Below are 15,000 nucleotides of genomic sequence, written 5' to 3' on the forward strand. Positions count from 1 at the left end.
AGAAATGGGTAGTGGCTTCAGCAGATGGTAATGGGGGAGATTGCAGTAGGGGATTGATTTGTTATACATGTATTAGGAATAAGGAGTATATGCTTACTTAATATATTAAATATATACTGAGCATTGAAGTTGAAGGAGAGATATAGATATATACACACACTATATAATATATATATATATATATATATATATATATATATATATTTATATATATACACACACACATACACATACTGTAAATACACACACAGCAGGAATTTGGTCTAGGGTCTAATGTGTGTGCCTTGCTAGAAAAAGGGAGGTGCTCGGTATAACTAGTAAAGAAAGGGGGCGTGGATCCAATACCTTGGTACATTTGTTAAGCATGAAATGGGTTGGTTGGTGGCTCTTTGTTGAGTGTGCATGTATGGGTTCTGTATCTTTGTAGGTGCATGTATGTCATTATGGAGTGCTGTGGGTCTTTGAGGATAGTGGGTGTCTGTATTAATCATGGAAAACTCACAGTACCTATATATATATATATATATATATATATATATATATGTTAACTACCAATGTCAAATTAAACATGTATTTTAAAGACATTACAGCAAAGCAGTGACTTTTTAGTACTGCAATAGTTTGAATACTTTGCATACAATTTTGAAATGTTATGTCTTTTTAAAGGGATACAAAACAGTCCATTTAATTAGTGTAATAAAAAAGCACTAAGTATTTGTCATTTTAAAAGGATTTTACCTTTTATTTCTTTTCTTTTTTTCTAACTTTGCACAGTGTCCATCACTTCCTGTCACAGCCTTACAATGGAGACAAGGGCCTCTATTTATCAAGCTGTCTACTTAACTGCATTCGACGGCCCCAATACGCTCGCCTAAGATAGCCTAACATCGCTGCCACGGACCTGAATAAGTTCGCCAAATTTATCAAGAAACCTGTCAAAAAGCCACGCACCAAGTACGGTGCGATGAGCAGCGGACTGTTAACTAACAGTCATCGATCTCGCTTCTCTTCGGCTTATTCACAGCTTTCTTGCTACCCTGTCACTAAGCACCCACACTATACTATACAGTTTTACCCCCTAAACCACTGCTCCCAGAGCCCCCCGCAAATAAATAAACTTATAAACCCCTAAACCGCCGCTCCCGGACCCCGCCGCCACCTACATAAAGTTATTAACCACTATCCTGCTTTTTCCGAACCCCGCCGCCACCTACATAAAGTTATTAACCCCTATCCTGCCGATCCCGGACCCCGCCACAACTAAATAAATTGTTTAACCCCTAAACCGCCGCTCCCGGAGCCCGCCGCCACCTACATTATATATATATATATATATATATATATATATATATATATATATATATATATATATATATATATATATATATATATATATATATATATATATATATTTATATTTATTAACCCCTATCCTGCCCCCCCCTACACTGCCGCCACTATAATAAAGTTATTAATTCCTAAACCTAAGTCTAAGCCTAACACCCCCTAACTTAAATATAATTTAAATACATCTAAATAAATATTACTATTATTAACTAAATTATTCCTATTTAAAACTAAATACTTACCTATAAAATAAACCCTAAGATAGCTGCAATATAATTAATTACATTGTAGCTATTTTAGGATTTATTTTTATTTTACAGGCAAGTTTGTATTTATTTTAACTAGGTACAATAGTTATTAAATAGTTATTAACTATTTAATAACTACCTAACTAAAATAAAGACAAGACAAAATTACCTGTAAAATAAAACCTAACCTAAGTTACAATTACACCTAACACTACACTATAATTAAAATTACATAAATTAACTACAATTAAATAAAACTAATTACAATTAAATAAAATTAACTAAAGTACAAAAAAACACTAAATTACAGAAAATAAAAAAAATTACAAGAATTTTAAACTAATTACACCTACTCTAATCCCCCTAATAAAATAAAAAAGCCACCCAAAATAATAAAATTCCCTACCCTATACTAAATTACAAATAGCCCTTAAAAGGGCCTTTTGAGGGGTATTGCCCCAAAGTAATCAGCTCTTTTACCTGAAAAAAAATACAATACCCCCCCCAACATTACAACCCACCACCCACACACCCAACCCTACTCTAAAACCCACCCAAACCCCCCTTAAAAAAACCTAACACTAACCCCCTGAAGATCACCCTACCTTGAGCCGTCTTCACCCAGCCGGGCACAAGTGGACCTCCAGAGCGGCAGAAGTCTTCATCTGATCCGGGCAGAAGAGGACATCCAGATCGGCAGAAGTCTTCATCCAGGCAGCATCTTCTATCTTCAGCGGAGCAGGTCCATCTTCAATCCATCCGACGCGGAGCATCCTCTTCCATCGACGTCCTAACGAAGAATGAAGGTTCCTTTAAATGACGTCATCCAAGATGGCGTCCCTTGAATTCAGATTGGCTGATAGAATCCTATTGGCTGTTCCAATCAGCCAATAGAATGTGAGCTCAATCCTATTGGCTGATTCAATCAGCCAGATTTTTCCTACCTTAATTTCGATTGGCTGATAGAATCCTATCAGCCAATCGGAATTCAAGGGACGCCATCTTGGATGATGTCATTTAAAGGAACCTTCATTCTTCGTTAGGACGTCGATGGAAGAGGATGCTCCGCATCGGATGGATTGAGGATGGACCCGCTCCGCTCCGGATGAATGAAGATAGAAGATGCCACCTGGATGAAGACTTCTGCCGGTCTGGAGGTCCACTTGTGCCCAGCTGGGTTAAGACGGTTTAAGGTAGGGTGATCTTCAGGGGGTTAGTGTTAGGTTTTTTTAAGGGGGGGTTGTATTTCTTTTTTTTACAGGTAAAAGAGCTGATTACTTTGAGGCAATGCCCCGCAAAAGGCCCTTTTAAGGGCTATTTGTAATTTAGTATAGGGTAGGGAATTTTATTATTTTGGGGGGCTTTTTTTTTATTAGGGGGCTTAGATTAGGTGTAATTAGTTTAAAATTCTTGTAATTTTTTTATTTTCTGTAATTTAGTGGTTTTTTTTTTGTACTTTAGTTTATTTTATTTAATTGTAGGTAATTGTAGTTAATTAATTTAATTTATTTAATTGTAGTGTTGTTAGGTGTAATTGTAACTTAGGTTAGGATTTATTTTACAGGTACTTTTGTATTTAGCTAGGTAGTTATTAAATAGTAAATATTTAATAACTATTCTACCTAGTTAAAATACAAAGTTGCCTGTAAAATAAAAATAAATCCTAAAATAGCTACAATGTAATTATTAATTATGTTGTAGCTATTTTAGGGTTTATTTTATAGGTAAGTATTTAGTTTTAATATGAATAATTTAGTTAATAATAGTACATTTATTTAGATTAATTTAAATAATATTTAAGTTAGGGGGATGTTAGGGTTAGACTTAGGTTTAGGGGTTAATAAAATTAATATAGTGGCAGTGGTGTAGGGGGGCAGATTAGGGGTTAATAAATATAATGTAGGTGGCGGCGATGTAGGGGGGGCAGATTAGGGGTTAATAAACATAATGTAGTTGGCGGCGGGGTCTGGGAGCGGCGTTTTAGGGGTTAATAAGTTTATTAGAGTGGCGGTGGGCTCCGGGAGCGGCGGTTTAGGGGTTAATAAGTATAATGTAGGTGGCGGCGGTGTAGGGGGGCAGATTAGGGGTGTTTAGACTCGGGGTACATGTAAGGGTGTTAGGTGTAGACATTTCCCATAGGAATCAATGGGATATCGGGCAGCAGCGAACATAAGCTTTCTTAGTTGAAAGCTAAAACTAGGAGGTTCATAAGCTAATTTCTTAGACCTTGAAGACTGCCTCTAATCTGAATGCATTTTGACCACTAGAGGGCATTAGTTCATGTGTTTCATATAGATAACATTGAGTTCATGCACGTGAAGTGACCTAGGAGTGAGCACTGATTGGCTAAAAGGCAAGTCTGTCAAAAGAACTGAAATAAAGGGGCAGTCAGCAGAAGCTTAGATACAAGGTAATTACAGAGGTAAAACGTGTATTATTATAACTGTGTTGGTTATGCAAACCTGGGGAATGGGTAATAAAGGGATTATATTTCTTTTTAATTCACAAACATTCTGGTGTTGACTGTCCCTTTAACTAACTGGAAGTGTAAAAATAGACCCTTGGTCACACAGCAAAGCAAAAAAATAAATGAAAAAAAATCATACCTGTCACTGCAGGATTTCTCATTGAATTCACACATTATGATAAATTTTTTCATGATTTCTTCTTTTGAGATTTCCAAGAGCAAAGGAATTTTATACATAATGTTCATAAAATGAAACTTGTACCACTCATGAATGGCATCTACTCCTGACCAATAGGATTTGTAATAGCAATCCCCCCCAGAAGCATTGCACTGAAATTAAAAGAAATTTTATGATCAAGATAACTGTAGAGACTGAACAGTGTAATATCTCTGCCAGGGATAATCATTTAGGATATTTCATCAGCAAGCTATAAGGTTACACCTCTCCAAATGTTTCCAGAAACTACAGAAAACTAATAATTCAAAATAATTTTAAGAACAAGGGAATTAGTTTATAATAAATGGAAAAGAGTGCTTATTTTACAGAAAGAATAGTTAAAGGGACATGAAACCTAGACATTTTCTCTTTCATGATTCAGATGGAGAATACAGTTTTAAACGTCATTCCAATTTACTTCATTCTCTTGATATCCTTTGTTAAAGAAATAGCAATGCACATGAGTGAGCCAATAACATGAGGCATAAATGCGGAGTCACCTGTCAGTAGCTCCTGAGCTTACTTAGAGGTGCTTTTCAAAAAAGGATACCAAGAGAACAAAACAAATTAGATAATAGAAGTCATTTAAAAAGTTGTAAAAGAAGATTTTGTAAGGGCGCTATTAGCTGAAGATACTTGTGTGAAATAATTATTATTTACAATATCTGTGATAATTATCTATAATAAGTATCTAGTGATTAGGTGTACAGTAAATCAAAACAGCTTCTATCAAAAGTAGAATAATTTATTTGATAACAATAATATTTAAAATTTTAAAATTTAGAGACGTCTCTAGCACAATTTGTTAGACATAAAAATAATACTTATTGGTACTTCATGAGAAATATTAGTTTGCTGTTTATTAGTATTTTTAGTCACAGTGGATCTACTGGTGTGTGACTGAGCAATTTCTAAAATCTCTCATGAATTTTTTGGAGTTCAAAGGATTGCAAATTAACATCTATTAAAACAGCAATTTAAAATAACACATAACAACTTGATAAACTTTTGTGTAGAAAATGGAGCTTGAGAAAGGGCTGTGCATAAAAGGAGAATCTGATGTACTTATGTCTCTATATCAGAATAGATCAGTCCTTAGGCTGTTTTTGTATCACAGCGTACTTTCAAAGATACTTTTTATGTCCATATGTATGAACCAAAAGAGAGTCCAATAATCGTATACTGATATTAGCCTTAAATTACAATTTGTAGCTCCCATACAAGTTTGTACCTTATCGTGTGCGTGAGCAACAACAGGGTATCCTATGCGTCCTGTGGCTCAGTTCTTCTGGCAGTGTCCTCGTGTTGTCGGCGTCTGACGTCACACCCGATGTATGGGGGCTCGACTTGCGCCTGCCAATCACTGCTTGGCGGATCGTTAGTGTACAATGTTTCTTCTTGTATCCAGTATTTTGTACTTCTCAAGTGCCGGTCAGTGGAAATGTGTATTAAAGATGGATTCACCTGCCCTTAGTGCTGTTTGCACGCAGGTTCAGATAACACTTGTCTTTGGTATCCTACGGTAGCGGTCAACCCGGGTTGGTCCAAGTGGCTCAAGAAATAGTGGAGTCAGATATACAGTCTTATACTTCTACGCGTTTCACTCCCTCCAGGAGCTTTATCAAGAAATTTTCTTGATAAAGCTCCTGGAGGGAGTGAAACGCGTAGAAGTACCAAAGACAAGTGTTATCTGAACCTGCGTGCAAACAGCACTAAGGGCAGGTGAATCCATCTTTAATACACATTTCCACTGACCGGCACTTGAGAAGTACAAAATACTGGATACAAGAAGAAACATTGTACACTAACGATCCGCCAAGCAGTGATTGGCAGGCGCAAGTCGAGCCCCCATACATCGGGTGTGACGTCAGACGCCGACAACACGAGGACACTGCCAGAAGAACTGAGCCACAGGACGCATAGGATACCCTGTTGTTGCTCACGCACACGATAAGGTACAAATTTGTATGGGAGCTACAAATTGTAATTTAAGGCTAATATCAGTATACGATTATTGGACTCTCTTTTGGTTCATACATATGGACATAAAAAGTATCTTTGAAAGTACGCTGTGATACAAAAACAGCCTAAGGACTGATCTATTCTGATATAGAGACATAAGTACATCAGATTCTCCTTTTATGCACAGCCCTTTCTCAAGCTCCATTTTCTACACAAAAGTTTATCAAGTTGTTATGTGTTATTTTAAATTGCTGTTTTAATAGATGTTAATTTGCAATCCTTTGAACTCCAAAAAATTCATGAGAGATTTTAGAAATTGCTCAGTCACACACCAGTAGATCCACTGTGACTAAAAATACTAATAAACAGCAAACTAATATTTCTCATGAAGTACCAATAAGTATTATTTTTATGTCTAACAAATTGTGCTAGAGACGTCTCTAAATTTTAAAATTTTAAATATTATTGTTATCAAATAAATTATTCTACTTTTGATAGAAGCTGTTTTGATTTACTGTACACCTAATCACTAGATACTTATTATAGATAATTATCACAGATATTGTAAATAATAATTATTTCACACAAGTATCTTCAGCTAATAGCGCCCTTACAAAATCTTCTTTTACGGCTTAATACTTTTTAGATTGAAGGATCTAATACACTGTAAGGGGTCTGATACTTTATTTAAACCAGCGCACTATTTCCCCACACCTTTCACATCATTTAAAAAGTTGTTTACAATTGCATGCTCTCTCTGAATCATGAAGAAAAAGAAAAATGTGGGGTTCACGTCCCTTTAATGCGCACCACTTAATAAATATTTACCTGATACATTGTGATAATCAATCTTGTATTATAAATGTGCAAATGTATAAATATTTGAATTGCCCACTCCATGTGAATTCCCAATTAATTTTAAAGGACAAAATATTACAGGTGTAATGTCAAATAATCATTATTTAATAATATTTTAAGTTAATTCACTTTAAAAATACCTAATGTGTTTTAATACAACAGTTACACAGTAACATACAAACTGGGGTTTAAACATAATAGTGCATACAGTGATTGGCTAGATTTCTTATATTTTGCTATAGTTAGTCATCAGATATTCTGGCCCAGATTACAAGTGGAGTGCTATTGATGACCCTGCGCTAAGAATAGTGCATTATCTGGTATTACAAGTGAATGATAAAAAAAGTTTTATTGAGAACGTTAGCGTGGCTGACATATTTTTACCACGCCCTATATTTTTAATGGATAATGTGGCCACACTAAACATCTCTCAAATTCATTCGCTCAAACTGGTGAATTTTGTGTTGTGCTCATAGCGCTAAAAAAGTTAGCAAGACTCGAGACTTGAAGAAACGGGGTAGGCAGAGAATGTTAGTGTGGCTGACATTTTTTTACCAGGCCCTATACTTTCAAGGGATATTGTGATCATGCTAAACATCGCTCAAATTCATTCACTAAAAGTGGTGAATTAGTGTGCTCATAGCACTGAAAACTTTTGCAAAACACGAGACCTGTAGTAAAGTGGTAGGCAAAAATAAAAGTATAACAAAAACACGTTAAATATTTTAAAATAACGTATTTCACTAAGATTTATACATACTGAAACTAATAGATATGTTTACTATTAAAAATACATGTGTTAACAGTGATATAAAGGTATATGGTATAGGACAAGGTAATGGACTGGGAAGCGCTCAAAAGTGTATTTTTATGTGTTTATGTATATATTTATGTACACATACACATATATACGTTATTGGTCTAACATAGCATGGTGTATGCCAGTGATGGTGAACCTTGGCACTCCAGATGTTTGAGAACTACATTTCCCATAATGCTCAACTGGACTTTAAAGTGCCTAAGCCTCATGAGAAATATAGTTCTAAAACATCTGGAGTGCCAAGGTTCGTCATCACTGGTCTATTCTATGCAATCATGCTTGCAAACCTACTTGTGAGGTTCAATTTTGTAAAAAAAAAATTGAAAAATATTCTAAGGAATTGCGAACATTCCAACATTTGTGTACTAAAAGGTGCAGTTAACCACAGAAGTAGGTTTTGCATTGTAAGGACTTGTCATTGTGGTGCTAATGAATTTTCCAGACAGATGGGCACACATCAAGGAAGCCTTTTCTGACCCGTGCTGTTTGCAATAAGTAAAGAATCACTACCAATCTTTGTAATTATGACAAAATCATCATCAACACAAGTTAGCTAATATAATTTTCTTTAGAGTTTATATTAAATATACACTTTTGTAATATATAAAACATGCATTTTAGCAGTACACATAAAACCATTTTAAATACCATAATTGTATTAAGTTCCTATCTATATAGTTCATTTTCTTAATATCTTCCAATTTGAATGCAATTGAAAATTAAAATATAGTTTCCCAAGAAAGGACAATAAGTATTAAAGGGACACTAACCCCAAACATTTTCTTTCATGATTCTGGTAGAGAATACAATTTTTAACAACATTCCAATATATTTCTATTATCTAATTTGCTTCATCCATTAGATATCATGACCAAATTGCATTTCACATGGGTAAGCCAATCACTTGAGGCATCTTTGTGCACCCACCAATCAGCAGCTATTGAGCCTATCTAGATGTAACTATATACAGATAAGCAAAGGCTATGTGAGCCTCGACTGTGTATGCCCTGTTCTTCTAAGTGCCTGCGTTACAAGTGCCGAGTTAACAACTGGAGTTATATTCATAACACTATTATCCAGAATGCTCTACTAACAATATGAAGCATTGTTCTAACCCTCTCATCTCTCTACAGGTAGGTTTTCTTTATCTGTCTGGTTGCCCTTCCACGTCCCTTTAAGCTGCTTGTAATACACTGGAATGCATTTTCCTGCTTCTTTTATCTGCCTAGTTGCCCCTCCATGTCCTTTTAATCTGCTTGTAATACACTGGTATGCATTTCATGACTTTTCTTTAAAGGGACATGAAACCCAATTTTTTTTTCTTTCATGATTGAGACAGAGAATAACATTTTAAACAACTTTCTAATTTACTTCTATTATCTAATTTGTTTAATTCTCTTGGTATCATTTGTTGAAGGAGCAGCAATGCACTAATGGTTTGTAACTGAACTCATTGGTGAGCCAATCACAATCAATATATATGCAGCTACCAATCAACAGCTAGAACCTAGGTTCTCTGCTGCTACTTAGCTTGCCTAGATAAACCTTTCAGCAAAGGATAACAAGAAAAGGAAGCAAATCAAATGATAGAAGTAACTTGGAAAGTTGTTTAAAATTGTATTCCCTATCTGAATCATGAATTAACATGTCCCTTTAAATATGTTATCAGTTCCTTTGTTCAATATCTGTGCGTTTCCCTAGCCATATGTCTCCCCACCCTCCCCTTCCCAATCTAATTTGCAACTGTGTGTAACTCCAGTCTCCTAACTAGTCTATTTGAACACAGCTGCCTTGAATTAATTCATTCCAACACAAATTGCATAACTAAATACAGATGAGCAAAGGCTATGTGTGCCCTGTGCTTCTAAGTGCCTGTGCTACAAGTGCCAAGTTAAGAACTGGAGTTAGAAACTGCAGTCCCACTAACAGGTAAAACTTAATAACTATACACCTGCACAATGCTCTCCATGTCTTCTCTGCTATTTCTGTCTGCCTTTTTCCTAAAACTCACTGCACTTCCCTGTAGCAACAATAACCCCCACACTATCCATATCTCACCCTCCCTTCTCTCATCCCCTATGCTGTCCTCTCATGTCTCCTTAGAAATACTTCCCCATCTAATTCTCCTGTGTCTAATCATACCTGCTCCTACAAGTCTCACTCTCACCTTCTGTCACTCACACTCCTACTACTGCTTGCTGCTGGTGACATCTCTCCTAACCTGGCCCTGCAGCAATCACCACACTTTTACACTCTCACTCAGTCCCCCACTGCAAAAACTCTAGGTCATGTAATCCTAACAATCTCATCTCTATTAACCCACAGCGCTTATCCCCTTCTCCTTTCTTGTGCTCTTTGGAATGCACGCTCTGTCTGTAACAAACTTACAACTGTTCACGACCTGTTTGTTTCCAGCGCCTTCAATCTTCTAGCAATTACTGAAACCTGGTTATCATCTTCTGACACTGCTTCCATTGCTCCTCTCACGCACGGTGGTCTCCACTTTAGCCACACACCTAGGCCAGGTGAGAATCATGGTGGCGGTGTTGGTATCTTACTCCCCCCTCCTACTCCTATCAGCACCTGCATCCTCATCCATCTCTCTCCTTTTCCTCCTTTGAAGTTCACTGCATCCGCCTGTTCTCCCCCCTCTCCCTCAGGGTGGCAGTTATCTATCGCCCCTGGACCAACCTCCCAATTCCTTGATAACTTTGCTGCCTGGCTTTCTCGCTTTCTCTCTACAAATACACCTGCTCTAATCCTGCGGGGACTTAAACATCCCCATTGATAACCCATCTGCCCCTGCTGCCTCTAAGCTTCTCTCACTCACAAACTCCTTTGGTCTCTCACAATCCACCCTATTCACCGTGACGGACACTCTATTGATCTGGTATTCTACCTCTGCTCTCTCTCTAATGTCACCTGTCGCCCATTTCCCATTTCAGACCACCATCTGCTCAACTTTAATCTTAATATACATGCTAAACTTACTTCTCCCCCTCACTTTAGCACCTGTAGAAATCTGCACACTGTGGATCCTCTCCAACCTTATTCAAAAACACCTCCCCCACACTTCCACGATATCCTGCCCTGACCTTGTTACAACCCACTATAACAATACTCTCTCCTCTGCACTTGACACTTTTGCTCCTCCCCAAATACGCAAAACCCCACATTGTAAGCTCCAACCCTGGCACTCTAAGCAAACACGCTACCTGCAAAAATGCTCCCGTGCTGCTGAACGTGCTTGGAGGAAATCCCGCTCTGAACTAGATTTCCTCCACTATAAGCTCATTCTTTATTCTTATTCCTCTGCCCTTCACTTAGCCAAGCAAACCTACTTCTCTTCTCTTATATCTACTCACTCCTCAAACCCTAAACGTCTCTTCTCCATTTTCAACTCTTCTTTATCCACCTGCACCACCCTGTCATCTGCCTTTAGTGCTCAAGACCTGGCAGACTACTTTTTCAACAAAACACTTACCATCCGAAGTAATATCCCAACACAATACTGCAACCTTCCATCTTTGCCCCCAGCCACCCCCTCCACCACTCTTAGCACCTTCCCCCCAACCACTGAGAAGGAAGTGAGTTCCCTATTGTCCTCCTCACACCTCACTACCTGCCCACTTAACCCTATTCTAATACCTTCTCCGACTTCTACCCTCACTCCAGCTCTTACTCACATATTCAACCTATCCCTTACTACCAGTTCATTCCCATCTTCCGTCAAACATGCAAAGGTCACCCCCATCATCAAAAAACCCTCCCTCTACCCCAATTCTCCTGCAAAGTACGCTCCATATCACTGCTTCCGCTAGCTTCAAAAGTCCTGGAAAAACTAGTTTTCGATCGCCTAACCCACTTCTTGGCCTCCAACTCATTGCTTGACCCCTTGCAATCTGGTTTCCGTCCCCAACACTCAACTGAGTCTGCCCTCACCAAGGTTACTAATGATCTTCTTTCTGCTAAACAACAATGGCCACTACTCAATACTTATCTTACTTGACCTGTCTGCTGCCTTTGACAACGTTGACCATCCCCTTCTCCTATGGACGCTCAGCTTCCTTGGACTCTCTGACACTGCCCTCTCCTGGATCCACTCTTATCTCTCTAATAGATCCTTTTCTGTCTCCTTTGCTGGTGACTCCTCTCCATTCACAATACCAAAAGCAAATGAGAGGATCAGTTACAAAAACAAGAACAAAATAGATGTTGCAAAGAAAAACTTTTTTCCTTCATGCACCGCAGGAAACCAAAACTGCAGTGTACCCAGAGCAAATGTACATTTCAATCTTATGTAGTAGAGATAATCAGAAAGATACAGTCTCACCTCTGCTGTCTTCCACCCGGGGAGCTTTAAACTTACAGCAGGATCCTTTCCAAGCAGAGCCGGCGTCATATACACCTTTTTCTTGATCTGTATCTCCGTATCTCATCCACCGCTACCCGGCACTTTTCCAGAGGCACCGTGCTTCCGCGCCCACCAGGGGGCGTGTCCAAGTTACAACGGATAATCCTCCAACCGGATAGCTAAACAGGTACCACGTGCGTCATCCCTCTAGACGCCTCCACTCAGTGTCCTCCAATCCTCAGGCTGCCTTTTGTTGCGCCTCTCTATACGGACCAATAATGGGGCTCCACTGGTATCTCAGCGTTCTGTGCTCAGTGTTCAGCGTAGTGGTATTCAGCATATGCTCTGGGGATAATTTGCAGCATATAATGCAGGGACACTAGCGCTCTCAGGGCAAGGAAATCCACCACAAAGAAAGACATGGAGCACTAGCATATATAAAACATAACCTTTATTATGGTTATTTAAAATTAGGACATAGTCAATCAAAAAAGGACAGAGATGGGATACCTCTGGCTGGCAGGCTTACGCGTTTCGGCAAAGCCGTAATCATAGCATACTAAGCCAGCCACAGGTGTGCTTTATATACAAAATTAGAAACAACACCATTGGTTAAAAGGACATGTCATTTAAAACAACAATACGCCCAGAGAGATTTTTGCATTTAACCCCTTATATCTCGGAGGTGAAAGAACAGATCTATCTTATTACATTATGAGTATATGTGGGTATTTTGGAGACATGTATGAGGTTATTCACAATAATTAAATCGTCATTTTTAGATGTTAAATAAATAATTATTTAGTTATGTTCGCTACCTTTAGATCACAGTCACAGTTAATCTCGTCATATCCATAGCCTATAGTAACGGCCTTCTATTTAAATATATTTAAACTAGTCAAATTATACATCCGTTTCATAGTGTATATATGCATTATCATTACTTAAGAACAAAGTGTCAGTATAATGATCCCAGGTTGTGTGTCAGTCAAATATGAGGAGCGTTAAGTATTATTTAATGTATTGTTGAGTGATGTTGCTTAATGTCTTACAATTTTGTAGATATTATGAAACAGAGAGAGGGGATCGGTTGTTTTTATTCCCAATAGTTTATAAGGTCGAATTCTGAGTTCAGGCCTTTTGGTAACCTAGTATCCATTTTTAGGATCCACAGCATTTCTCTCTTAGATAGAGTTACTCCACGGTCACCTCCTCTTTTTGGTTTAGGAACCATATCTATTGGTTGCCATGAAAAACATGTAAGGTCCTTATTATGAACCTGAGCAAAATGATGCACCACAGGGGTAGTTGCCTTGCCCCTCCTGATAGTGGACAAGTGTTCGATAATTCTTGTTCTAACATCTCTAGTGGTGAGCCCGATGTACTGTTTTCCACACACCGTACAAGTTACACAGTAGATGACAAAGGTAGAGGTGCAGTTGAGACAGAAATTGATCTCATAGGTTTTCCCTGTTACAGTAGAGGTAAAGTGTTCTGACATGGTTAAATAATCACATGCTCCACATCTTGAGCTTCCACATTTGTAGGAGCCTTTACAACTGAGCCAGGCACTCCCCTGAGTGATAGTCTTCGGTAAGACTGTTGGGGACAATATATTGCCTAAACTCTTATTTCGTCGGTATGAGCATCTAAGTCCTTCTTTAACACATTGTGTCAGTCTATCGTCTGCTATTAGCATACCAAAATGGTATTTGACGATTCTGCATACTTCCTCATACTGTGCACTGTATTCAGTGACAAATGTAACTCCCTTTTGGGCCTTCCCATTTGTCTGGTTTGATTTGTCCCTTAACAAATCACATCTGTCCATTCTATCCACCTCCTTTTGGGCCCTATTTATTGCCTTTCTAGGATAGCCTCTCTGAGATAAGCGTTTTCTTACTTCCATCATTTGGTTGGCACTCTCATTGGCCTCGGAGCAATTCCGTTTGGCCCTTACGAGTTGTCCCTTGGCTATAGCATACGGCACATGTTTGGGGTGGCAGCTTCTTGCATGTAGTAGTGAGTTGCCTGATATAGGCTTTCTATATAGGCTTGTCTCAATCCGACCATCAGGAGTCCCACTCAGTACTACATCCAAAAAGTTAATCTTGGCCCTTTGAGTTTCACTTGTGAATTTTAGACCGATGTCATTGTCATTGAGTTTCCCTAGAAACTTTTCCAAATCATCAGAGCTGCCCTCCCAGATAAGGATTAGATCATCTATAAAGCGGCGGTAAAAGGTAATGCAACCACGGAGGGGGTTCTTATCTCCAAAGACGTGGGACAGCTCCCACCAACCCATGAATAGGTTGGCGTAAGAGGGGGCAAACTTCGCCCCCATGGCTGTCCCACATCTTTGGAGATAGAACACACCCTCGAATTCAAAAAAGTTATGAGTTAACAAGAACTCAGCCACTTGTAGTACATATTTCTGAAAACCTTCAGTAAGGGAGGACCAACCCCTGAGGAAAAAAGACATGGCCTCCAATCCTTTCGAATGGGGAATGGAAGAATAGAGGGCTGTGACATCTATGGTTACCCACTGGTTATTATCTTCCACCCATGCAACATCTTTTATTAGATTCATTAGGTGCTTGGTGTCCCTGAGATAGCTTGGGAGGGCTTCAACAAAGGGATGTAAAATCATGTCCAGCCATTGAGACAAGCGTTCAAAGAGAGACTCCTCTCCATTGCCTCTGTCTGTTGGAGTACCTCAAGGCTCTG

At 38.5% G+C, this 15,000-nt stretch overlaps 1 protein-coding gene across 1 annotated transcript in view; it reads right to left on the minus strand.

Annotated features, from left to right (window-relative positions):
- LOC128638020 (amiloride-sensitive sodium channel subunit alpha-like) overlaps positions 1-15,000 on the minus strand; it is a 122,938-nt gene that overhangs the window by 88,596 nt on the left and 19,342 nt on the right. The window contains exon 4 of the mRNA XM_053689898.1: positions 4,202-4,392. Within this exon, the coding sequence (XP_053545873.1) occupies positions 4,202-4,392 (191 nt within the window). The remainder of the gene's footprint in view (positions 1-4,201; positions 4,393-15,000) is intronic.

Source organism: Bombina bombina, chromosome 8 (assembly GCF_027579735.1).
Source record: "Bombina bombina isolate aBomBom1 chromosome 8, aBomBom1.pri, whole genome shotgun sequence".
Taxonomy (NCBI): Eukaryota; Metazoa; Chordata; class Amphibia; order Anura; family Bombinatoridae; genus Bombina; species Bombina bombina.